The following is a 26,729-nucleotide window of genomic DNA, read 5'->3' as shown; positions in this document are numbered from 1 at the left end:
CAATAATGTTTCATATTCATACAAAATTTAAATTTATCTTTCGACGCTTATTTTTCTGTTCTTTAAACTTTCTTATTTAACATTTCTTACTTCTCACTGGGGGTTTCTCTTGTCCACATCCACCCTATTTTTAGGTAGGAGGTGTCATCCAGCCATTGCTCGCCAGTGTTCCAGTGTTTCTCAAGTGCACTAGACTGGGTGTGGAGAGGCCAGCACTTTGTCCAATGTCCCAGTTATTAGCTATGTGACCCTGGGCCTTGGGTTCCCCATCTTCAAATTCAAAAGACTAAGATAGTTAATTTTAAAGATCTTTCTTTAGCTTTAGAAACCAAGTTACTGAGTCAGCTGAAGGGCAACAGTTTTTATTCCATTATAAAAAATATATTAATAGAGCAAAGAATTAATTTATTAAAATATGTGCAAAATAATATGCAGAATATATGCATTAATAAAAAGCTAGTGTGCTGGTGACAGACCCAAGTTACTTACTAGTTGTTAAATTAGGGTATTTTCTAATTACTGAATTATAAATTTGGCAACTGGTACTGATGATGAGATGAAGTGTCAAACTTGAAAAGGTTGTGACATGTGTGAACGGTGACTTTTTGTTATATATGAACTTTAAACAGATTAAGAAACAATTGCAAGCTCTGGAAACAACTCGGTGGTCAGGTCACTGAGAACCTAACTGAGGGCGTGCAGGGCTGGAGGGGAGTCTTCCCCCTGGAGCTGGGGCCGCCTCCACCCCCGGAGAGGCCCAAGGATGGTTCCTCAGAACTTTCCCTTCTTCCCTTTATTTTCCTTCTTTCCTTTCTCCTTGTCCTTTTCTGCGTTACCTCCTGTGGATGCCAAGGCGCGCTTTTTACCCATAGGGGTTTTGGCATACCAGTTCTGAAATAAAACAGATATTTAGGAGAATATCAAAATGACATGAATTCACTTGAATAATCCTAAAAATAAAGAAAAACTTGCTACGGAGGAGGAAGGGGCAAGCAGCCATTAAACTTTGGGCATTTAATGTATGTCCCATACAAATTTTTTCTCAGTGGTTTTCCAATCTGTCTTTCTACATAGTCACAAACTTCTACGCCAGGGAGCTAACAGTTCCAGAGACCCACATCTAACCAACAGCCCCTCCCGACTAAGCCACCTACCTTCCTGGGGCTCTTACTCTATCACGAGGGTGTGGATTTTCTTGGTAATGTGAATGGCCCCCATGATTCACGCGTGGCTAACCAAAATACTTTTCAAGTTTTAAATAAAAGGTGACAGTTGGGAGAACTGTCATCACAGAGGCAGTTGACAGCACTAGGTGCTCTGTTGGTAGTTTGGCCCCATATCTCTGCTGTGTTACCAACAGTCTCCCTCAGAGTGTCTGCATGGCCTCCCACGGTTCACGCCTTCTGGCCTCCCACCAGTCCAGCTTCAGTTTTCCTATTGATGGGCATAGAGGCCATTTCCAAATTTCTGTTATTATGAGTAACATTAAAATTCACAGCTTTACATTTTTCCTTATATACATGAGAAAACTTTTGTAGGTGTGTACAGAGAAATAGAATTCCTGGGGTTGTAGATGATGAGCACCTTCAATTTTACTTGATATTTTCAAATTCCTCTCTGAAGAGGTTGTGAGTGGGAAGCCATCTCAGTTTTTCTATGTCTTAAAATGTCTTTATTTTCTACTGTCTCTTGGGTGTTAATTTAGCTGGATATAAATGTTAGGTTGATGGTTATTTTCCTTAGCATTTTGCAAAAATGATCTGTCTCCTGGCATCTGTTGTTGTCTATGCCCAGCATTTCCTAGTTGTTGTGTCTTTGTAGGCAATCTGATATCTTTTAAGACTGGCTGTCAGGTTCACAATAATGCATATAGGAGTGGATTTATTTTTATGTGTTCTCTGATCATTTGGAGTTTATTTTTAATCTGAGAACTCATCTTTTTTTTTGCTCTGACATAACTTCTTGTAGAGTAACATAAGCATGTATAGGTTTTAACAAACTACTAATTAAATTGTGCACCCACATTAACATAATAGGAATACAGATACATAACAAAAGCAGACCTACCATTACCAGCCATATCCAGTGAAACCAAGAAAACCAGTTAGGTGCCCTAGACATTTGTGAAAACTTATCAATAGTATGATGGACATTGTGTAACTGAATTTGAATAGTTTGAGAAAAATCAGACAAATTAAAACAAACAGGACATTCCTGGGAACTGTTCACATCCCATATGTTCTTTTAACAGTAGATAGTCTAGAGTCGCACGATTTTGGAGCACTGCAACTTGCACTTCTCCTAATTCTTGGTTGAGTTCCGACAGTACAGATCCAGTCAAATTTGTTGTTTTGCTGTATGCACAGGCCAGCTTAGATATCTCCTTCTTCATTCCCATGGCAAGTCCAGGAACCGGTGGGATGAATGCAGCTACAACTGCAGCAGTGCCAGGATCTTTGTTGAAGTCTTTTGATGTTCATCTTCTGGAATGACTCTTCCAGAGGATGTTGATGTTGGAAGTTCTTCTTCATATCGTATCTTAATTCATTTTCTGGGTAGCCAAATTAGGCTTTGATCCTCTGTATAAACACAAACAAACCCTTTGCCCACACTTTGATATGACCTTTATACCATTGTGAAGAACCTATTGGAGATCACCACACAGGAACTGCTTTTTTATTTTTTAAGAGAAATGAATATTATCAGAAAAATGTACTTCCATAGCTGATCATCTGACACCCTTTAAAAGATCAAAATTAAGGATATTTAAAGCATGCATTACTCGTTGATTTGCAGATAGTTTTATTCTATCAGGGAGGAATCCCCCTTTTCTTTCTCTTTTTTTTTGTTATCATTAATCTACAATTACATGAAGAATATTATGTTTACTAGGCTCTCCCCTACACAAAGTCCCCCCCCAAAACCCCATTACACTCACTGTCCATCAGCATAGCAAAATTTTGTAGAATCACTACTTGTCTTTTCTGTGTTGCACAGCCCTCCCCTTTCTCCCACCCCCCCATGCATGCTAATCATAATACCCCCTTTCTTCTCCCCCCGCTTATCCCTCCCTACCCACCCATCCTCCCCAGTCGCTTTCCCTTTGGTACCTGGTAATCCATTCTTGGGTTCTGTGAATCTGCTGATGTTTTGTTCCTTCAGTTTTTCCTTTGTTCTTATACTCCACATATGAGTGAAATCATTTGGTATTTGTCTTTCTCCACTTGGCTTATTTCACTGAGCATAATACCCTCTAGCTCCATCCATGTTGTTGCAAATGGTAGGATTTGTTTTCTTCTTATGGCTGAATAATATTCCATTGTGTATATGTACCACATCTTCTTTATCCATTCATCTACTGATGGACACTTAGGTTGCTTCCAATTCTTGGCTATTGTAAATAGTGCTGCGATAAACATAGGGGTGCATCTGTCTTTTTCAAACTGGAGTGCTGCATTCTTAGGGTAAATTCCTAGGAGTGGAATTCCTGGGTCAAATGGTAAGTCTATTTTGAGCATTTTGAGGAACCTCCATACTGCTTTCCACAATTGTTGAACTAATTTCCATTCCCACCAGCAGTGTAGGAGGGTTCCCCTTTCTCCACAACCTTGCCAACATTTGTTGTTGTTTGTCTTTTGGATGGTGGCCATCCTAACTGATGTGAGGTGATATCTCATTGTGGTTTTAATCTGCATTTCTCTGATAATTAGCGATGTGGAGCATCTTTTCATGTGCCTGTTGGCCATCTGAATTTCTTCCTTGGAGAACTGTCTGTTCAGTTCCTCTGCCCATTTTTTAATTGGATTATTTGTTTTTTGTTTGTTGAGGTGGGTGAGCTCTTTATATATTTTGGATGTCAAGCCTTCATTGGATCTGTCATTTACAAATATATTCTCCCATACTGTAGGGATCCTTTTTGTTCTATTGATGGTGTCTTTTGCTGTACAGAAGCTTTTCAGCTTAGTATAGTCCCACTTGTTCATTTTTGCTGTTGTTTTCCTTGCCCGGGGAGATATGTTCAAGAAGAGGTCACTCATGTTTATGTCTAAGAGGTTTTTGCCTATGTTTTCTTCCAAGAGTTTAATGGTTTCATGGCTTACATTCAGGTCTTTGATCCATTTTGAGTTTACTTTTGTATATGGGGTTAGACAATGGTCCAGTTTCATTCTCCTACATGTAGCTGTCCAGTTTTGCCAGCACCACCTGTTGAAGAGACTGTCATTTCGCCATTGTATGTCCATGGCTCCTTTATCAAATATTAATTGACAATATATGTCTGGGTTAATGTCTGGATTCTCTAGTCTGTTCCATTGGTCTGTGGCTCTGCTCTTGTGCCAGTACCAAATTGTCTTGATTACTATGGCTTTGTAGTAAAGCTTGAAGTTGGGGAGTGAGATCCCCCCTACTTTATTCTTCTTTCTCAGGATTGCTTTGGCTATTTGGGGTCTTAGGTGTTTCCATATGAATTTTTGAACTATTTGTTCCAGTTCATTGAAGAATGTTGCTGGTAGTTTCATAGGGATTGCATCAAATCTGTATATTGCTTTGGGCAGGATGGCCATTTTGATGATATTAATTCTTCCTAGCCACGAGCATGGAATGAGTTTCCATTTGTTAGTGTCCCCTTTAATTTCTCTTAAGAGTGTCTTATAGTTTTCAGGGTATAGGTCTTTCACTTCCTTGGTTAGGTTTATTCCTAGGTATTTTATTCTTTTTGATGCAATTGTGAATGGAGTTGTTTTCCTGATTTCTCTTTCTATTGGTTCATTGTTAGTGTATAGGAAAGCCACAGATTTCTGTGTGTTAATTTTGTATCCTGCAACTTTGCTGTATTCCGATATCAGTTCTAGTAGTTTTGGGGTGGAGTCTTCAGGGTTTTTTTAATGTACAATATCATGTCACCTGCAAATAGTGACAGTTTAACTTCTTTTTTACCAACCTAGATTCCTTGTATTTCTTTGTTTTGTCTAATTGCCGTGGCTAGGACCTCCAGTACTATGTTAAATAACAGTGGGGAGAGTGGGCATCCCTGTCTAGTTCCCGATCTCAGAGGAAAAGCTTTCAGCTTCTCACTGTTCAGTATGATGTTGGCTGTGGGTTTATCATGTATGGCCTTTATTATGTTGAGGTACTTGCCCTCTATACCCATTTTGCTGAGAGTTTTTATCATGAATGGATGTTGAATTTTGTCAAATGCTTTTTCAGCATCTATGGAGATGATCATGTGGTTTTTGTCCTTCTTTTTGTTGATGTGGTGGATGATGTTGATGGATTTTCGAATGTTGTACCATCCTTGCATCCCTGGGATGAATCCCACTTGGTCATGGTATATGATGCTTTTGATATATTTTTGAATTCGGTTTGCTAATTTTTTATTGAATATTTTTGCATCTACATTCATCAGGGATATTGGTCTGTAATTTTCTTTTTTTGTGGTGTCTTTGCCTGGTTTTGGTATTAGGGTGATGTTGGCTTCATAGAATGAGTTTGGGAATATTCCCTCTTCTTCTATTTTTGGAAAACTTTAAGGAGAATGGGTATTATGTCTTTTCTGTATGTCTGATAAAATTCCGAGGTAAATCCATCTGGCCCAGGGGTTTTGTTCTTGGGTAGTTTTTTGATTACCTTTTCAATTTCTTTGCTTGTAATTGGTTTGTTTAACTTTTGTGTTTCTTCCTTGGTCAGTCTTGGAAGGTTGTATTTTTCTAGGAAGTTGTCCATTTCTTCTAGGTTTTCCAGCTTGTTAGCATATAGGTTTTCATAGTAGTCTTTAATAATTCTTTGTATTTCTGTGGAGTCTGTCGTGATTTTTCCATTCTCATTCCTGATTCTGTTGATGTGTGTTGATTCTCTTTTTCTCTTAATAAGTTTGGCTAGAGGCTTATCTATTTTGTTTATTTTCTCAAAGAACCAGCTCTTGGTTTCATTGATTTTTTTCTATTGTTTTATTCTTCTCAATTTTGTTTATTTCTTCTCTGATGTTTATTATGTCCCTCTTTCTGCTGACTTTAGGCCTCATTTGTTCTTCTTTTTCCAGTTTTGATAATTGTGATGTTAGACTATTCATTTGGGATTGTTCTTCTCTCTTTAAGTGTGCCTGGATTGCTATATACTTTCCTCTTAAGACTGCTTTCGCTGCGTCCCACAGAAGTTGGGGCTTTGTGTTGTTGTTGTCATTTGTTTCCATATATTCCTTGATCTCTATTTTAATTTGTCCATTGATCCATTGATTATTTAGAAGCATGTTGTTAAGCCTCCATGTGTTTGTGAGCCTTTTTGCTTTCTTTGTAGAATTTATTTCTAGTTTTATACCTTTGTGATCTGAAAAGTTGGTTGGTAGGGTTTCAATCTTTTGGAATTTACTGAGGCTCTTTTTGTGACCTAGTATGTGGTCTATTCTGGAGAATGTTCCATGTGCACTTGAGAAGAATATGTATCCTGTTGCTTTTGGATGTAGCGTTCTATAGATGTCTATTAGGTCCATCTGTTCTAGTATGTTGTTCAGTGCCTCTGTGTCCTTACTTATTTTCTGTAAAGTGGATCTATCCTTTGGGGTGAGTGGCATGTTGAAGTCTCCTAAAATGAATTCATTGCATTCTATTTCCCCCTTTAGTTCTGTTAGTATTTGTTTCACATATGCTGGTGCTCCTGTGTTGGGTGCATATATATTTAGAATGGTTATATCCTGTTGTTGGACTGAGCCCTTTATCATTATGTAGTGTCCTTCTTTATCTCTTGTTACTTTCTTTGTTTTGAAGTCTATTTTGTCTGATATTAGTATTGCAACCCCTGCTTTCTTCTCTCTGTTGTTTGCCTGAAATGTTTTTCCATCCCTTGACTTTTAGTCTGTGCATGTCTTTGGGTTTGAGGTGAGTTTCTTGTAAGCAACATATAGATGGGTCTTGATTTTTTATCCATTCTATTACTGTGTGTCTTTTGATTGGTGCATTCAGTCCATTTACATTTAGGGTAACTATTGAAAGATATGTACTTATTGCCATTGCAGGCTTTAGATTCGTGGTTACCAATGGTGCAAGGTTAGCTTCTTTAGTATCTTACTGCCTAACTTAGCTCGCTTATTCAGCTGTTATATACACCGTCTGGAGATTCTTTTCTTCTCTCCCTTCTTATTCCTCCTCCTCCATTCTTTATATGTTGGTTGTTTTATTCTGTGCTCTTTCGTGTATCCTTTAACTGCTTTTAGTGGGTAGTTGATTTTATTTTTTGCTTTTAGTTAGTATTTGGTTGGTCTGCTTTCTTTGCTGTGATTTTATTTTCTCTGGTGACATCTGTTTAGTCTTAGGAGTGCTCCCGTCTAGAATAGTCCCTCTAGAATACCTTGTAGAGGTGGTTTATGGGAGGCAAATTCCCTCAACTTTTGCTTGTCTGGGAATTGTTTAATCCCTCCTTTATATTTAAATGATAATCGTGCTGGATACAGTATCCTTGGTTCAAGGTCCTTCTCTTTCATTGCATTAAATATATCATGCCATTCTCTTCTGGCCTGTAAGGTTTCTGTTGAGAAGTCTGATGATAGCCTGATGGGTATTCCTTTATAGGTGACCTTTTTCTCTCTAGCTGCCTTTAAAACTCTGTCCTTGTCCTTGATCTTTGCCGTTTTAATTATTATGTGTCTTGGTGTTGTCCTCCTTGGGTCTTTTCTGTTGGGAGTTCTGTGTATTTCCATGGTCTGTTCAATTATTTACTCCCCCAGTTTGGGGAAGTTTTCAGCAATTATTTCTTCAAAGACACTTTCTATTCCTTTTTTTCTCTCTTCTTCTTCTGGTACCCCTATAATACAGATATTGTTCCTTTTGGATTGGTCACACAGTTCTCTTAATATTGTTTCATTCCTGGAGATCCTTTTGTCTCTCTCATGTCAGCTTCTATGTGTTCCTGTTCTCTGGTTTCTATTCCATCAATGGCCTCTTGCATCCTATCCATTCTGCTTATAAACCCTTCCAGAGTTTGTTTCATTTCTGCGATCTCCTTTCTGGCATCTGTCATCTCCCTCCGGACTTCATCCCATTTCTCTTGCGTATTTCTCTGCATCTCTGTCAGCATGTTTATGATTCTTATTTTGAATTCTTTTTCAGGAAGACTGGTTAGGTCTGTCTCCTTCTCTGGCGTTGTCTCTGTGATCTTTGTCTGCCTGTAGCTTTGCCTTTTCATGGTGATAGGAATAGTCTGCAGAACTGGGACGAGTGACGGCTGGAAGGACTTCCTTTCTTGTTGGTTTGTGGCCCTCCTCTCCTGGGAGAACAGCGACCTCTAGTGGCTTGTGCTGCGCAGCTGCGCACAGACAGGGTTTCTGCTTCCTGCCCGGCTGCTATGGAGTTAATCTCCGCTGTTGCTGTGGGCGTGGCCTGGCTCGGGCTGCTGCTCCGAAGTGGTGGAGTCGCGTTGGAGGGGGAATGGCCAGGAGGCTGTTTATCTCCGTGAGGGGCCTCTGAGCTGCCCTGCTATCCAGGGGTTTAGGGTGCCCGGAGTTCCCTGCTGCTGGACTAGGTGTCCCAGGATGCTTCCATCCAGCTGTGGGGTCCCTGTCCCTTTAAGACTTCTAAAAAGCACTTGCTTTTCTTTGTCCCTGGGGTGCCAGCTGCGGGGACCTGCTCACCGCTCCTGCTGCCCTGTTTCCCTAGTGTCCAGGGCCCCACGCATGCACTGTGTCTGCGCTCTGGCCCGGATGGCGGGGGCTGGGTGTTCGGCAGTCCTGGGCTCCGTCTCCCTCCTGCTCTGACTCCTCTCCTCCCGCCGGGAGCTGGGGGGAGGGGCGCTCGGCTCCCGCGGGGCGGGGCTTGTATCTCACCCCCTTCGCGAGGCGCTGGGTTCTCGCAGGTGCGGGTGTGGTCTGGATGTTGTCCTGTGTCCTCTGGTCTCTCTTTTAGGAAGAGTTGTCTTTGTTGTATTTTCAAAAATATATTTGGTTTTGGGAGGAGATTTCCACTGCTCTACTCGTGCCGCCATCTTGGCTCCACCTCGAGAACTCAGCTTTAATTCAGGAAAATTTTCAGCAAGTATTTTGTCAAGTAATTGTTCCTCTGATATTACATCTGTTCTCTTCTAGAGCTTCTGCAAATTGGGTGTCAATGTCTTCAAATGCTCTTAATTGCAGTTTATAGATTTTATCTTTCTGTTTTTCTGTGCTGCCTTCTATGGGAGCTCCCCAGAACCATCCCCAAGTCCACTAAATTTTCTCCTTGACCATGTCTAGTCCAGAGTTCATACCTTTTATTTTTTGCCTTTTTAGGTTAATTTCTGTATTTTTCATTTCTAAGCATTCTTTTTGTGATTTTTTCACACTTATCTCTTATTCCCTGTCTGCCCATCTTTGTTTCAAAACTCTGTGTACATCTTTAGCAGAAATTATGCCTTCATTTACTTTCTTGATCATCTGTATTTTATTAATTCAAACATTTTTGTCAGATTGTACTTAACACAGATTTCCTGAAATGTTTTGGATTTTGATTTTCAGATTCATTCTGAATGGGAGGTTTTATTTTGGTCTCTCTCTCCCATTATTCCTCCCTTCCAAGCAATACTGTAGCTGCTTCTACATAGCCCTCTAAACCCAGATTAAGAAACAGGCCTTATAATGACGTTTTAAAGTCAGTGCTCCTTGGTGATATTGGGATATCAAAGATCTCATCATAGAAGCAGCAGAGGTTGCCATCTTATCTCCCATGACTCCTAATCTCTTTTTATTTTCTATCCCTTATCTTTCTCTCCCTGCTGCATGCTAGGCGTGTGGTTGTTCGTGTGTTTGAGATTTATCTTTGTTTCTGGCATGTCAGGATTTTTTCATCCTTCTCTTAGCTTTGGCCCTCTTTTCAATGTGAGGTGAGGTGGCCTAGTGACTTAAGGTGATGAACTCCTAATTTGCTGAGATGGTGTAGAATTTATTTAACATATAGGATATGGTCTTTGGAGTAAGGCTTGCAAGTAAGTAAGTCAGTTCTGTTCCTTTTTAGCTGTGTGACCTGGAACAAGTCACCTTGTCTCTTGTGTATATGTGTGTGTTTCTGTCGTATCAAATTACCACAAACTTAGAAGCTTAAAACAAACATTTGTTATCTTATAGGTCTGTAGTCAAAAGTCCAAAATGGATCTCACGGGGCCACAATCAAGGGGACAACAGGCTGTGTTCCTTTCTGGAAGTTGGGAGGAGAATCTGTCCCCTGGCTCTTTGCAGTTTCCAGAGACCACCCCCTTTCCTGGCTTGTGGCCCCTTCTCCATCAGGCTGGCAGTGCTGGGCTGTGTCGGGTACCAGTGCCTCCTCCTCACGCTGCTGCCCCTCTGGTTCTCTCTTTGGATTCTCTCTTCTACTTTTTATGATTACACTGACTTAACCAGGATAGTTCAGGATAATCTGTCTTAAGCTCAGCTGATTACTGCCCTTGCAACCTTAATTCCCTTTCATCATGTAATCTATTTATAGGCTCTAGGGACTAGGATACAGATATTTTTTGGAAGCCATTATTCTGCCTACTTAACCTCTCTTTAACTTGGTTTCCTCATTTGTAAAGTAGGGGATCTTGAGGTCCAAATGAGTTAATAGAGCTCCTGGTGCATAAGTAGTCAATGAGTACTAGCTAGTGTTATTATGCTTATTACCATCGTTATCATGGAGTATTTTCTCCATCATGTCCATGGAGCAGGGTACAGTGTATCTGAAGAATTAATCTGACATGTTCTCAGAAGCACAATTAGGTAAATAAAATTTCTGAGGGCCAAAGTGATCAGTTTGAATACAAGCAGCTAAAGCTGTGGTATCACCTTATTCAGGAGCGGGTGACAGTGCCAGTCCATCTGTCCTCCTGGTCAATAAATTTGCCACTGAACCAATTTATTGACCATCTAGCTCGGGCCAGGCACTATGCCAAGCCCTAGAGCTATGATGAGAAGCAGAAATGATTCAGGGGTGGGGCTAGTGGTGACAGTAATAAAATGACTTGGTTTCCTTAAAAAATGAATAAAGTGATCAAATGCCACTAGCAGATGTGAGAAGCATATGTGTTCTCCTCTCAGCTTATAAAATGGTAGCATTTCCTTCTCTTGAATAATATGATGATTATAGTTACCAAACCCCAAGCACCTATAACAGATAGAAAGACTACCAGAGGTCACTTTGGAAAGTTAAAAACCCCCTGAGGCAAAGCATAAGTTCTAATGCTCTAGACCTAGCTCCTCAGGAAAAGAAGGAAAATTATTATTTTAGAAAGGAGAAAAAAATTGGGAGTTTCAGAAAAGAACATATCCCTTGAAAAGCATAAATATTTGCAATTAATTCTAGCAAGGTTTAAACACCTAAGAGGAATATTCATTCAAGTGCTTGGCAAAAACTCCATTTTAGAGTTGGAAGTGATTCTTTTCACCGTGGCTAGAAGCCAGGGTCAGCAAGCTATGGCAGATGGGTCATATCTGGCCTGTTGCCTGTTTTTGCAAAAAAAGTTTTACTGGAATATGCAATGCTCAAGCATTTATACATTGTGTATGGGTGCGGTTGCACTATGACACAGAATCGAATACTTGTGACAGAGATTGCCTAGCTCTCAAAGCCTAAAATATTTGCTATCTGGCCCTTTATGGAAAGTTTACCAACCCCTGTGCTAGGCCATTGTTTCAGGGGTCAGTACTGTGACTGGTCTCCACCTTCACTGAAGCAGTGGTGGCAAAGCAGGAGGGAGACACAGATTTAGAGTTGGTAGAAAAATGGTACGTTGTAGAGGGGAATTTTCCTAATGTCAAGCATGCTTCCAGAGATGTGAGGCTTGAGCAAAGATTGCAGTTCCCTTCTTGCTGACTGTGTGCCCGAGCTGTGGTGGGTATAATTGCATGGATATAATTCCCCCCCCTTGTCTTCCCAGTTGGCCCAGATCCAGGAAGACAACCCAGTTGTCCTTTTCCTTTTTTAGATTTTCCAAATATTTTATTGGAGGACAAGGAATTAATATTGTACCAGTTTTAATTGAAAATACATAGTTTTCTTTAGGAAAGTTTCACTAGAGACTAATAAAATCAGTTTTTACAGTTGATACCTAATTTGTTTTTTTTCCCCCCTGTGGAATATATACTTTCTTGTGGTATCATGTACTTAATGTTGATATACCATCTTATATTGGTTTCAAGTATATACCACAGTGGTTCAACAGTTCACCCATATTATAAAATCCTCACCCCAACTAGTGCAGTTTGATTAAGAGGATTTTGAGGCATGTCCACTGGCCTGGGCGTCAGGGACCCCCTGATGTCATTTGTGTTTGGGTGAGGCACATGCTCCCTGGCTGACATCTTTTCCTCCTATAAAAGAGGATCTGGAAGAGTTGATTCTCAGAGTTCCTCTAGATCTGAAAAATCTTGTGATCACCCCAGATGTATTCACAAATTGGAAAACTGAATTGCGGTGAGTTTTCCTGTGATTTCCCATTTAAGTGCACTGATGAAGTGTGCCACGGCAAACACGGCACAGAGCAGCACTGGCTTGAAATACGCTATTTTGGGAATAGTTTTCTCTATGCAAATCTTGTTCTATTGTGTGAAATATGGAGTAAAAATCAGTGGGAACCAAGAGGTGCGTGTGTGAATCCAATGGTTTTGAAGCTGCTACTTCGTGTTTGACGACTAAGACTGGGAAGATTCTGTGATCCAAAAATTTTGAGTTTCAAAATGTCATTGTATATGACAGTTTATATTCCTCGAACTCTGGGGGCCACAGGGAGGAGGTGACGTGACAGGTGTTTGCTGCTGTGAGCTGGCGGTGCAGGCATTCCACTTACCTTAAAGCTGTCTTCTTCCTCTTGGTACACGGGACTCATGCTGGTCAGCGCGGCGATAAACTCCACTGCGGTGAGCGGTTTGTAGGTTTGCTGCCGGAGTCTCCGTTCTGTGAGCACACTTTTAACCACCTGGACTATGTGTCCCTGGGTGAAGCCATCGGTGACCTTTGCCAGGCAACTCACATTCAAATCGTTAGTAATGACTCCTCCGTCGCGTTGAATGATCTGTTTCCACAACACTGTGGTATCCAGGATGGTAGAAAAGACAGAGATCAAGTGTCACCACAGAGAAAGTCATATTAATCTAGTTCTCGGTACAAAGGTGGGTGTCATCGAGAAAGGAATGCATGGGAGTCTACTCCAATTTATTTGTAATTCAAATAAGCAGAAAACCACATAAGTAAATGCTTTCCTCCAAGTGATTTCAACTGTAAGACATACATACTGATGGTCCCGAGGTCTACAGATCCACAAGTCCCTTGTGAATGGACCCGGGAAAGTTGAATCGGGGTCAGTATGGTTTTAGGGAGGTACTTCTAATGATGCTTTGTCTTTAAAATTGCATCTTCCTATTTCTTCAAAAAGCTTTTCAGAATTTCAATATTTTCGGAATCCTTCAAAACTGGAAGTTCACATCGGGTGTGTATGGGATCTCTGCTCATCAGACGATATTATTTTCCCAACTGTTTGTATAATCAGTTGTTTAACTTTTTTGGTTTTAGTTATGAAGCATTTTTCTTACATTGGTTTTATCTGTGGAATTCAATGCAGATTCCAATTTCCATTAGTCACTGTGGGGCGCAGTTCCCGCTGGGTGTGAGACATATATTACACATCATATTAAATAGAGCAATTTGACCCTTATTCTCTGCTTTGGAAACTGTGAACATGCATAGGTTGACTAAAATCCCCCAGATGGGTGCCAGCTGTTCTCTGGGCTGGGGAACCTGGGGGTAACAGAGAGATTCCTCTTGGAAAGTGGGGATATTATGAAAAGAAGTAATGAAATTATTCCTGATGTCTACTTAACTTTAGAGAGGGAAAGGACCCCCATATATCTAGAGTGACTTTGAGAGCTAGTCCATTCTGTGAAGAGAGGGAAGTGCATGAGATTCCCCGGCGCTGAGCAGCTGCACCTCGATGCGAGCAAAGCGGGGACCTCAGCGAGGCCACCTTCTCAGCACTGGGGAGATCTGGGCCAGTGTCCCTCAAGTGCTGTGACCTTCTGTGATGATGTATGAAACAGGTTTTAAAAAAATCATGTTTCTACATGATCTGAGCACTGTAAGGTGTGTTAAATGACTAGATTATCCAAATACATTGATGCAAAAATACTTGATAAAATGAAAAAGGTCAAATTCCTGTCAAGGAGCCGAATGTAGCTACGAGCCACAGCAGAGAGCCTGGCTTTGGGGCCGTGAGTTATCCAGACAATCCACCTTCACTGTCCTCTTTGGTTTGGGGGGTGTCCTTGGCTCTGTGGGGGGGGGCCTGAGCTGCTGGAAGGGGTACATTTTACCATAAGGCCTATGGTGTCTCCCAACTGTAGAAGGTTAGGCATCAGCAGCCATGTATGACCCTGAATTGACCTAAAGCAACATTCAACCACCCTGGTCAACTCTGCTGCTTCCTTGGTGGGTTAATTTGAGCTTGACCCCATCATAGGCTTACCTGTGAAATGGGAGTAGAGGCTCAGGCTTCCCTGAGAAATAAATGCAAGAATGTGTATAAAGAACTTGGAAGACCACTGTGCTAGCAAATGGTGGGCACTTTATTTCCTGTAGCTGCATTACTGTTGTTATTGTAATTATAATTATTATGAGTCACCCAATTTTGTACCAAAGTTTCCTAGTGCTCATTAAAATGTCAATTATAAAAGATGCTGGCCTGGAGGCCAGGGAGGACTGGAGCCAGGGACTGGAGGCCAGGGAGGACCAGAGGCCAGGGACTGGAGGCCAAGAAGGACCGGAGGCCAGGGATGACTGGAGGCCAGGGACTGGAGGCCAGGGAGGACTGGAGGTCAGGGACTGGAGGCCAGGGAGGACCGGAGAGCAGGGAGGACTGGAGGCCAGGGAGGATTGGAGGCCAGGGAGGACCGGAGGCCAGGGACTGGAGACCAGGGAGGACCAGAGGCCAGGGACTGGAGGCCAAGAAGGACCGGAGGCCAGGGACTGTAGGCTAGGGAGGACTGGAAGCCAGGGACTGTAGGCCAGGGAGGACCAGAGGCCAGGGAGGACCAGAGGCCAGGGACTGTAGGCCAGGGAGGACTGGAGGCCAGGGACTGTAGGCCAGGGAGGACTGTAGGCCAGGGAGGACCAGAGGCCAGGGACTGGAGGCCAAGAAGGACCGGAGGCCAGGGAGGACTGGAAGTCAGGGACTGTAGGCCAGGGAGGACTGGAGGCCAGGAAGTACCGGAGGCCAGGGAGGACCAGAGGCCAGGGACTGGAGGCTAAGAAGGGCCAGAGGCTAGGGAGGACTGGAGGTCAGGGACTGGAGGCCAGGGAGGACAGGAGAGCAGGGAGGACTGGAGGCCAGGGAGGACTGGAGGCCAGGGAGGATTGGAGGCCAGGGAGGACCGGAGGCCAGGGACTGGAGAACAGGGAGGACCGGAGGCCAGGGAGGATTGGAGGCCAGGGAGGACCAGAGGCCAGGGAGGACGGGAGGCCAGGGAGGACCAGAGGCCAGGGACTGGAAGCCAGGGAGGACCGGAGGCCAGGGACTGTAGGCCAGGGAGGACTGGAAGCCAGGGACTGGAGGCCAGGGAGGACTGTAGGCCAGGGAGGACCAGAGGCCAGGGACTGAAGGCCATGAAGGACCGGAGGCCAGGGAGGTTGGAGGTCAGGGACTGTAGGCCAGGGAGGACTGGAGGCCAGGGACTGGAGGCCAGGAACTCGAGGCCAGGGAGGACTGGAGGCCAGGAAGTACCAGAGGCCAGGGACTGGAGGCCAGGGAGGACCGGAGGCCAGGGACTGGAGGTAGATGAATTGCTCTCAGACTCCTTCTCTGCTTTTGATGTTCCAAATTGACTCCATCCTGACTAGTGCTCAAGATGCCACAGCCTTTAAAATTCATATGGAATAATAAGGATGACCTTCTGACTTCTGAAGCCAAGAATTCCAGGAAAATTGGAAGACGTGGACTGACTTATCCGACCAAACAGTGGGTCCTGGGTGGGGGTCAGTGATGAATTGGGCTATTAGTGAAACAAACCCCAGGGAAGAGAGACAAGAGGAGAAAGCATTAGGGATGTGGAGGGGAGGACGCCCAGAGGGATTTCTGGGGACCTGACAGGCATTACTCAACCTTGCAGGTGGATTTTCTTTGCAGATATTTTGAAGGAAACAGCTTGATTTGGGGAAAGGAGATAGCTATTGAATTGTATTTGGTAAACCTTAAGGACCCAGTCTCCTTGGGCTGGCCCTTTGCCGCTCAGCCCTGTCACTGCCCACGCTGCCTTGGGGAATACGGACAGTGAATGTTCCTGCCCACCTGGGACGCTCTGCTCCTGGCAGACAGATGGCCAAGCAGAGGCCTAAGTTAGGGGTTTGCAGCCCATGCTCTGTGGACTGGAAGGGACCATTTTTGACGGCTACAAAGATAGGAACAGCCTTTAAGATGAATGTCCCAGCCACTGTGGCTATGAAGACCACAAGGTCACTAGAGGAAATGCTGGACAGCATTCATGAGGTTGGCAAGAATGGCAGCCTTAACGAATTACCCACCAAGGAGGAAGCCTGTGAGAAGCATGTAGTTTAGTGGACAGAGCTGTGCGCCCAAGAGGGTCACTGTCTGCAGGTCTGTCGCCTGCCAACAGGGGAGGGGACACTTTTTCCTTCCTCTCCTATGATGCCACCATAAGGAGCTTCAGGTGGGACTCTGTAATGGGATCTGGGTGCTTGCAGAGACCTGGCATTTTATTAGAAGAACACAACTGTCTTGTTATACATCAATAGCTTTATCTTTAAGGGGCCTATGGTTTTGTCAAACAACAGAAACTGTTCAGTTCAAAGTCAAGAATAATGCTCTAGTCCCTTAAAATTAGTAACACCCACCTCATTCCGTTAAGATAACTTAAATATATACATAATGCAAAGAAAAAAAAAAGAGGGTGCTTGAGAGATCTAGATAAGGAGAGAGATTGGGAGAGGTCTGACCAGGCCAGGAGTGAGGGACCCTGCACGGCCTCCCATGGGCTGAGACTCCCGTGCGCACCCTCCCGTGCTCTCTCCTTCCTGGGCTGGACACACGCCCCGGCCCCATTGAGCCTTGGTGTGGCCGTGGGAGTCCTTCTGGCCAGTGGTGAAATAATCGAGAGCAAAGTCATCTACTTTGGTGTAACACTGACTTATGAAGCCAGGATCATAATTTGTCAAGACAGAAAGAGCAGCCTGCAGATGGAGTGGCTAACAGGCTGGGAGTCACAGTGTGCTGGGGGCAGAGGGCTGTTCTTTTAGCAATAACATTGGCCAGGAGCCTAGGACCGACCAGCAAGGGCCTTCACCCCCCTGTTGCAGTTGTGCTACTGTGACTGGAGAAGGATTCAGGGAAACAGGGCCTGGCTTAGCCACTTGCATTGCTGTCATTCATGCCAGGCACTGCCGCCACGCTGCGGCCACCACCATCCCCTGGACTGCTGCGCCGTGACCCCTGTCGTCTGCATAGCACCATGCTGCCACCACCACTTCCAGCGCTGACCCCTCCACCCCCATCTCTACACCAAACCTGCCAGGTCACCCCCACTGCGGGAGGTGACGCACCGCCTCCCGGAGCCACGCCTACAGGGTCTGTTCCCCGCGGGGCCTGCTGTCCTTGGAGTTGGGCGCCCTGTGACTTGCCCTTGGCCAGCGGAACATGGTGAAATGACTCTGACTTCTGAGGCTGGGTCACAAGAGCACTGCCAGCTTCTGCCTGAACCTCGGGAAGCGTTTGCTCTTCCGCGGCTCCCGGCTGCGGTGCTGTGCAAAGCCACGGGGCGGCAGGGCTGGGCTCCAGCCACGAGAGTGAGCTACCCTGATGTGCAGCCCTGCACGTCAGACGACTGAGTCCAAACTGCCATCCCACTGCCATACCTCAGCCTCAAGGAGGGCCAGCTGGGCCCGGGGAACCCTCAGCACCTCGAGACGGAGGAATTTGTTTTAAGCCGCTGGGGAGGTTTGTTCCGTGGCAACTGGTAATAGAAGCGACCAGCAGCACCGGCACTGCCGTCCTCCGCCCCGTCACCGACTCCTCCCCGGCCCGCACCGCCTCCTGGCCGCCCTCCTCTCCTCATGCTCTCCCGGGGGCCCATCGGCACCAGGCGGTCTGCTAGCCACTCGGAGAACAGCCCCCAGCGCCCTGTGAACTCAGCGGCCCTCCTGCTTGACAGAGGGAGAGGTGCAGGCTCAGAAGGCCAGCCGAGCTGTCAAGGGCGTCCAGCTACTTGGCGGCCCAGCAGGATTCAGAACCAGGACTCGTCAAAGCCCACGGATCACGGCTCTTTCCGATTTCATGGCACTGCCTCCTGGGGTCACTGTTTTAGTATTGTTGCCATTTAAAAATAAGTTTCAAAAGAAGTGGATTTTGAATCTCTCTGTTCAAGAAGAAAAAAATTGGAAAAGCAAGCTCTTCTCTTTCGTGTTTAAGTCAACATGCTCCTGGACTAATACTTTGACACTGGAAAATTAAAGAAAAATCAACCTGGTGAAAAGAAATGGTGCTCTATAAGAAAGACACATCACCACGGGCACAAGACGGGAGGCCCCAGCCTAGGTGCCAAAGAAAAATGAATACCCACCAGGGCTTTGTCACCTTCAGAGGCCAAATAATAATCTTTGTCCAATTTTTTTTGTCTCGGCTAAAAAGATTTATGTTAACAACAGAGCAGCGATTCCGGTGCTCTTGTGACCCAGTGGCTTACGTTTACAGCACCGAGCTTGGCTGACTTCCAGGCGCACACACCCCTCCAGTGCACAGACTCCCCTTCTGTCACCTGGTGGCCCTGGGTCACGGGGGCCCCCCTCCTGGCCTCACACCCCGGCAAGCCGACACCAGACGGCCCAGCCTCAGGTGCTGCACACGGTAGGGGATAGAAGTACTCGCCGTATCTGGAAGCGTAATCTGGTCTGGGAACCAAAATAATTTTTTGGTAAACTTTGCAAAAAGGCTGAAGTTCAGCATCAAAGGGCCGCTGTGTTGTCCCCACAATCAGAATCCTGTCGTCTGGTTTCAGGAGTTTCAGGATTTTTGGAAGCTGTTTCTTCAGGCGTTTAGGTTCAATCTGGGAAAAAGAGGGAAAAAAATGAGCCCACATACAGAAAAAGTAACTAGACCCGAAGACATCCTGTGGCATACGTTTGTTAGAGTGACGTCAAAGCTCTGATAAACACAGTCTCATCAAGGGTGTCCTGGGCTGCGTCTCACACGCGCGTCCTAGTCTGGGCGGCCTGGATGGCGGGCACTTCCTTCCCCCGAGCCCTGGGGCTCAGGCCCGGCAGGGGAAGGAAGCACCTGCCTGGACGTGGGAGCCCCTTCGCCAGCACCCTAGCGCGGGAAACCGCGGCGGATTTCCGAGCGGAAGGAGGCTGGCTGGGCCTGGGACGAGTTTGCTGCTCCATGTTCCTCTGAGCTGTTTTGAAGGTGAATTCAAGATTTCCGTTACTGACTGATGGTGAGGGGCTGAGTCCCTGGATGGCGTGTCCGACAGACACCCCATTACATAAGACGGTGAAACTCCTCCCTGAGGCAGTTTGGAAGTAGTTTGAACTCATGTTGTATTTTAGTTGGTCTCAGCACTGATGAGGGCCAGGAGCCAGGGGAGGGACTGGGCCGTGGTGCCACGGTAACGCTGGGTTGCACTTTAACCTCTGAGGCGCAGCCAGGGTGGGGGCGGTGGTGCTGGGGGCCATGGCGGCGGCCTCCACAGCGCAGCCCCAAGTGTGGTCTTGGCCATTTTTGCTCCCATGTGGCTCAGGGGCCATGGGATGAATTAGAATCCGAACGTTGAGCCAGAGAGTTAGGGAAGCTGCCTGGCTCTCTGCAGCAGGCTCGAGCGCAATGTGAACACCCTGGGAGACCGGGCCACCTGTTCTCTAGCCCTGTGTGTCTCTGCAACCCCAGTGGGGACAGAGCCCTGCACGCAGGAGGGCCGGGGACGTCTAGGGGAGGAGTGGGTGTTTGATAAATCCCATTCCCAGGAAAAAAAGCGAATGGGGTACTGGAGCTGGGGTTGGTGGGTGGGGGTAACGGCTGTGCACGGTTTGTGGGGCCGCTGGCACAGGGACACTCATGTGCCGTGGCACCCTGTTCCATGGCAGGGCTTTTGAGCGGCCGTCCCACTGGAGTTTGGCCCTGTGGAGTTGGGAGTCAGGGCTGGGATGGGCCAAACTGCTCTGGGCAGCCAGCGGAGCAGTCGGTGTCTCAGTGCGTCCCCGGGAGGGCAGGGGTGCCTGCAGAGCTGGGAGGGAGGCTAAGGGGGGTCCTCCTGTGGAAGGGCTGGGGCACCCCTGGTGGGCAGCCGCACTGGGTTCTGCAGCCCAGCAGCGTCATCTCTGGTTGTCCCAGCTGTTCCCATTCCTCCTCCTTCTCACTGGCACAAAGGCCAAGTTCCATGTCTGACTGACGGTGCAGGGAGAAGACTGGGTGGGGAAAGGCAGGATTCGGGGCTGAGGGGCCGTCGGGAAGCCCGGTGGGAGTCGCAGACTTGGGGGAGGCTTGGCTCTAATGAGGCAGACTGGGGGCTCACCCTGAGCTCCAGGGACGGGCAGGGGCGGTCCCTGCAGCCTCTCCCCTGCACCCATCACTTTTTACACCCCGGCTGCTTATACATCTTCCAACCGGATCCTCCTAGTAAGCGGCACCTACCGAGGGCTCACTGTGCGCCAGGTGCCTCCCTCAGGGCTTGACGCGGACCTTCGCGGTCCTCAGGACCTGCCTGCGTGTGACCCAGCCCTCCTCGCCCTGACCCGGGAGCCGAGGGCCTGAGGCTCAGCGAGGCTCGGACACGCCCTCAGGTCCCAGAGTCAGTGAACAGGGACCCTGGCTTTCAACACGTCAGACTTGCTCCCTGCTCTGGCTCTCAGTGTGTGTGTGTGGGGGGGGCCTGCTTGTCCCTCCAAATCCCCTTCCTGGGTAGGGGCCTATCCCAACTGAGGGTTGCAAAGGAGGCTTAAAACATATATTTATATTTATTATTACTTTGGTATGTTATATTTATATTACTACTCTGATATATCAACTTTATTGAGATATAATTCATATACCATATAATTCATCTATTAACAGCATATAATTCAGTCATTTTTAATATATTCAGAGAGTTGTGCAACCAGCACCACAGTCAATTTTAGAGCATTATCCTCTCTCCAAAGACTACCCCTTAGCAGGGTGGCACTCACCTTCTCCCGAACCCTTTTTCCAGATCCAGGGAACCACTAATCTCCTCTCTGTCTTTACAGATTTGTATATTCTGGGTATTTCATGTAAATAGAATCATACAATAAGTGTTGTGTGTCTTCTTCCTCTTAGTATGTTTTCGAGGTTCCCCCATGTTGTGGCATGTATTAATAGTTCATCTTAATAGCTGAATGGCTTCCCTTGTATGGACACGCCACATTTGTGTTTAGCCATTCATCAGTTGATGGACATTTGGGTTATTTCTACTTTTTGCTCTTGTGAATAATGCCACCCATGAATATTTGCATACAAGATTTTGTGTGGACACGTTTTCATTTATCTTGGGTATATACATCAGAATTGAATTGTTAGGTCATACGGTTTCTATGTTTAACCTTTTGAAGCAATGTCAGCCTGTTTTCCAAAGTGGCTGCACCATTTTACAATCTTAGCAGCAGAGTGAAAAGGTTCAAGCCTCTCCATATCCTTGTCAGCACTTGTTACTGTCTGATTTTCTTTAGCCATCCTAGTGGGTGTGAAAAGGTATCTCATGTGATTTTCATGTGCATTTCCCTGATGACGCTCAGCATCTTTTCTTGTGCTTATTGGCCATTTGTGCATCTTCTTTGGAAAAATGCATATTCAGATCCTTTGCCCGCTTTTCAATTGGGGTTCCTTTTTATTATTGAGTTGTAAGAGTTCCTTATATGTTGATAAAATACCCTTAGCAGATATATGATTTACAAATATGTTCTCCCATTCTGTGGGTTTTCTTTTCACTTTCTTGATTATGTTCTTTATAGCAAATTTTATATTTTTTAGTTTTGATGAGGTGAAATTAAATTTTTCTTCTGTTGCTTGAGCTTTTGGTGTCATAGCGAAGACACCATTGCTTTACTACGGGCACAAAGATTTATTATGCCTTTCTTTTCTCCGAAGTGATTTACAGTTTTAAGCTGTTGCTTTTAGGTCTTTGGTGCATTGTGGGCTGATTTTTGTATATTGTGTAAGATTGGGGTCCAATTTCATTCTTTTGTGGGTGGCTATCCAATTGTCCTAGGGCCATTTATTGAAAAGACTATTCCTTCTTCACTGAATTGTCTTAGTACCTTTGTCAAAAAATCAACTGATTGCAAAGGTAAGGGTTTATTTCTCTTCTCTCACTTCTAGTCCATTGATCTCTATGTCTCTCCTTACGCTAGTGCCCCACTGTGCTCATTGCCGCAGCTTTGTGGTAGGTTTTGAAACCGGAAGGTGTAATTCCTCCAATTCCATTCTCCTTTTCAAAATTGTTTTGGCTGGTCTGGGTTCCTTGAACTTCCATATGAATTTTAGGATTAGCTCATCAATTTCTGCAAGTAAGATGGCTGGAATTTCGTGGAGGATTGCGTTGAATCTGTAGATCAGTGTGAGGAGAGGACTCTTGCCATCTCAACATTAAGTTTTGCAATATATGAACATGATATATCTTTCCATTTATCTAGGTCTTTTTGTTAAAAACACTTTTGTAGTTTTCAGAGTAGAAGTTTTGCCCTCATTTTGTTGTTTATTGCTAAATATTTTATTCTTTTTGATGTTATAAATGGGGTTGTTTCTTTTTTCATTGTTAAAAATTATTTTTTATTGAAGTATAGTTGATATGCAATATTTTATTGGTTTTAAGTATACAAGAATGTGATCTGACAGTTATATACATTATTAGATGCTCACCCCAACTAGCGTAGTTACTGTCAACACTGAAAAGGTTACAGAACTATTGGCTCTGTTCTCTGTGCTGGACTTTCATCTCCATGACTGACTTATATTATGGTCGAGATTTTGGGCCTTGTTATCTCCTTTACCGACTTTCCCGACCCATCCTGGCCCCTCCTCCATGATAACCACCAGACACTTCTCAGTGTCTATGAGTCTATTGCTGTTTTGTTCATTTTGTTTTGTTTTGTTTTGAGATTAAATGGGGTTGTTTATTAATTTCCATTTTTGATTTTTCATTGCAAGTGTATATAGAAATAAATTATTTTTCATATATTGAGCTTGTATCCTGCAACCTTGCTGCACTTGTTCATTTGTCCTAATACTCCTTTAACGGATTCCTTAGGATCTTCTGTATACAAGTTCATGCCATCTGCAAAAAGAAATCCATCCAATGTGGATGCCTTCTATTTCATTTTCTTGACTAATTGCCCTGGCAAGAACCTCCAATATAATGTTGGATAGAAGAGGTACTCTTAAGGGAAAAGCATCTTGTCTTTTATCAATAAGTATGATGTTAGTTGTGGAATTTTTGTGGTTGCCCTTTATCAGATTGAGGTATTTCCCTTCTCTTTCTACTTTGTTGAGGGTTTTTGTCATGAAGGGGTATTGGATTTTGTCAAATGCTTTTATTGCATCTATTGAGATGATTAAGTGGTTTTTGTCCCTTGTTCCAGTGATATAGTATATTACATTAATTGATGTTTGGATGTTAAACCTGGGATAAATCCCACATGGTCATGGTGTATAATCCTTTTTCCATGTTGTTGGATTCAGTTTAGAGGAAAGTTTTTGTGGGATAACTCACAGTAGAGAATGAGATGGAATTTTTATAGCAAAATAGATCCTGCAGTCTGGGCCTGAGGCCAGACCAGCAGGCATTTTCCTGTCGTTTCCTCCTGCTCCCACAGGAATCCGGAGCATTCTCTAGCTCCAAGAGGGAAAAACAACAGCCAGGCATGATTCCTCCCAAGAAGTTCCAGGTGGGGATTGCGGGGAGTATAGGAGCTTAGAAGACAGCAAAGCACAGGAGAGGGAGGACTGGGTGAGCCTCCCTGAGGTTCTAGAAGTGGGCACCTGTGACAATACGGATGAAAGCCTGCTCATGAAGGGGCTGCTCCCCAAGCCCCAGTCTGGGTCTCTGCAGACACCTGCCCTCACTCAGACCTTCCCTCTGGGCTGGCCTGGGAGGGGAGGCTGTTTGCTGGGCCTTCACTTTGATACTGAACTTCCCCAGGCTGTGTGCAAAAATAAAAAGCCCAAGGAAGAGATCTGTGGTTTGGACAGATTTGATCCTAGTCTTGACTCTGTTCTTAACAGCTGTGTGACCTTGAGCAGGTTACTCAACTTCTCTTAGTCCCTCCATGTGAGAAATGGGGATAATCATAGAGCCTAACTTTTACAGGTGCTGTGAGGATTGCATGGTCTAATGTGTCTGTCTGATAAAGTGCTTAATAAGGGATAATATGTGTTTCATTCTGAAATACAAGAGCTGGTGGGAAATCACTGCCCGGTCTGTTCTACTGAAGAGTGAAGTTTTTAAAGGGGAGAGTCAGAAAAACTGGGGGCCTTGCAATTTGGAGGTAACAGGCAATTTGTCACAAGAGCTCGAAATGTCTGTAAAAACCTCCTGTCAGTTTCCATTGTATTAGATGATAACTCTTCAACTGCTTAGCTATGAAAAGCTGCCTTCTGGGCCTCATGCCACTGTGCATGAGGGGCCCTATGCTGAGATTCTGGAAGGAGACCCCTCCTAGGAATAAGAATATCTACACTCATGCCAGGAGATAATCCACTGCACTTAGACAGGGCTTGGAGAGTTTGGCAATATTTGGGGTTCATTTTACTAGGGTAGATCCAAAGTCCTCCTGTAAAACGTGGTTATATTAAAAAAAAATGACCCTTTGAAAATGCAGGAGCAGTAGTTTGGGGTGGTGGGTAGTGAGGGAGGAGAAGAGTTAGGCCAGGCCCTGATGGAGTCTGCAGCGGTTGCGGAGTTGGGTCAGCAGGAGATTGCATCTGAGCCTCAGGGAGAGCTTTCTGCTGGAGATGGAGTAGGCAGTCACTGGCTTAGGGGTGATTTTTCAAGCCATGGGATGGTGCCCAAGGAGGCGAAGGAGAGAGAAAAGGGCTGTGGGCCTGGGATGGGACCTCCAGGAGTGAGAATGTCTTTAAGGGGTGCGTAGAAGTGCATGGAGACAAGGAAGAAAGTGTTGGTGCCGCATGAGGGGACCAGGAGAGGAGAGGATTATGGAAGGTAAGGGAGGAGACCATTTCGCAAAATGATGCATTTGAACCATCTTGAACCTAGTAAAAAGGGAGAACAAGGACACAGTGTGCGTTGGTAAAATGGATATCACAGAAGAACTTCGTGAGAGGATTGTCCACGGAGTTGGAGGGCAGCATGTGGACGGTGTTGGGTTGGGGAGTGAGTGGGGATGGGGAGGATGCACTTAAGAAGCTTGGTGGAGAACAAAGCAGGTAGCAGAGGTGACTGGGACATGTGGGGTGCACGTGGGAGCTGCCCAAAAGCTGGTGGAAGAAGGGCTGGTCTGAGGCCCTGTTGAGGCTGGAGACCACCACTCTGTGAGAGCAAGGGGCAGAGACATGCTTGGTGGTCTGAACCCATCCCCAGCAGGCTAGTTGCCACGGTGACGGTGGTGCTGTCCCCCTATTCTGAGGCAGATGATATTGCTACCTGCATATCCTGAAGTGGCAGGGACCCTTGAACTTAATTAGCCTGTTTGGATAACAGATGTGGATCCTGGGCCGCCCCAGAGTGACGTCCTCAGTGATGGGGAGGCGTCGTCCCACTAGGAGGGGACGGAAAGGAAAGGGGAGTCCCTTCCATCAGCACTGCCCTGCCCTCGGGCCACCCTGTTCCGGTTCAGAGCCCCATCCATTATGTACAACATACTTGTGCTCATCCGTCATGGCAGCCGACGTCCCAGTCACCTGGCAACCTCCACAGCTGCCGCCCCTGCTGTTGGGCCTGTCAGCCCTGCACAACTGTATTACTGGGGACAATTTCAGATTAGTGCCTAGCGTGCACGCTGTGACTTCAGTTTGCTTTTCTGCAGTCAGCTCCACAAAACCACCACGGCGGGTGGCTCCGACGAAGCCCATGCCGCCCCCTCAGCGGCCCCGTCACGATGCAGGCCAGGCTCCTCACGGTGAGGCGGCCACGGGCAGTGGTGCGGACGGCGCGCTGTCAGCCTCACTCTTCACTGCCTTCGCCTCACACGCACCTGACCACCGGCGTCTGTGCCGGCGCTGGTGGGGAGGCGGGGACGGTGGCCAGCGGGCTCTGTCCAGGCATCCGGCCCGCCCAGGGGGCGTTTTTGAAGGAGGCGGGGAGGAGGCACACTCAGAGCCTGGGCATTCCTGACAGTGAGGTGCAGAGGCTTCTCAAGGGTGCCGAGAGCAATGGGAGGGACGGGGCTGTGGCCAGGCTGTGGGAATGCGGGGTGGCGCGCCCTGGGCTCCAGGACCAGCCACCCTGCTGGCCAGTGGATACGGGTGGAGCTGAAGCGTGCGAGAGGGCGGGGCGGGAGGCCAGTGGCCTCCACCTGGGAGCGGCATCCACCTGGGAGAAGGTGCGGCCTCGGCATTCAGACAGACAGACCCGTTTCTGGGTCCCAGCGCTTCCACCGACCAGCCAAGTGTTCCCTCCGAGGGGGCCTTTGTCCTCTTCCTGGGGGAAGGCTGCCTCCCTCCCAGAGCTGCTGGGAGCTCCCTGATGAGTGTGGAGCCCCAGGGGACTCCTCTTCCTTCCCATCAGTCCTGGTGCTGGCCTGGGCTCCCTGCACTAGGGAGAAGCCAAGCCCAGG

The 26,729-nt window shown here is 46.0% G+C and overlaps 1 protein-coding gene across 4 annotated transcripts in view; it reads right to left on the bottom strand.

The window, feature by feature from the left end:
• Positions 1-220: 220 nt before the first annotated feature.
• The window catches only part of IQCA1 (IQ motif containing with AAA domain 1), a 176,433-nt gene continuing 149,924 nt past the window's right edge, over positions 221-26,729 (bottom strand). For all 4 annotated transcript variants that reach the window (XM_057503392.1, XM_057503393.1, XM_036901073.2 and 1 more), the window contains 3 exons: positions 18,856-19,033; positions 12,778-13,016; positions 221-891 (listed from right to left, as the gene is read on the bottom strand). In XM_057503392.1, the coding sequence (XP_057359375.1) occupies positions 772-891; positions 12,778-13,016; positions 18,856-19,033 (537 nt within the window). In that variant the 3' untranslated portion in view covers positions 221-771. The remainder of the gene's footprint in view (positions 892-12,777; positions 13,017-18,855; positions 19,034-26,729) is intronic.

This window comes from Manis pentadactyla, chromosome 6 (assembly GCF_030020395.1).
Source record: "Manis pentadactyla isolate mManPen7 chromosome 6, mManPen7.hap1, whole genome shotgun sequence".
In the NCBI taxonomy this organism is placed as follows: Eukaryota; Metazoa; Chordata; class Mammalia; order Pholidota; family Manidae; genus Manis; species Manis pentadactyla.
This window is presented reverse-complemented; position numbering and strand designations above follow the sequence as displayed.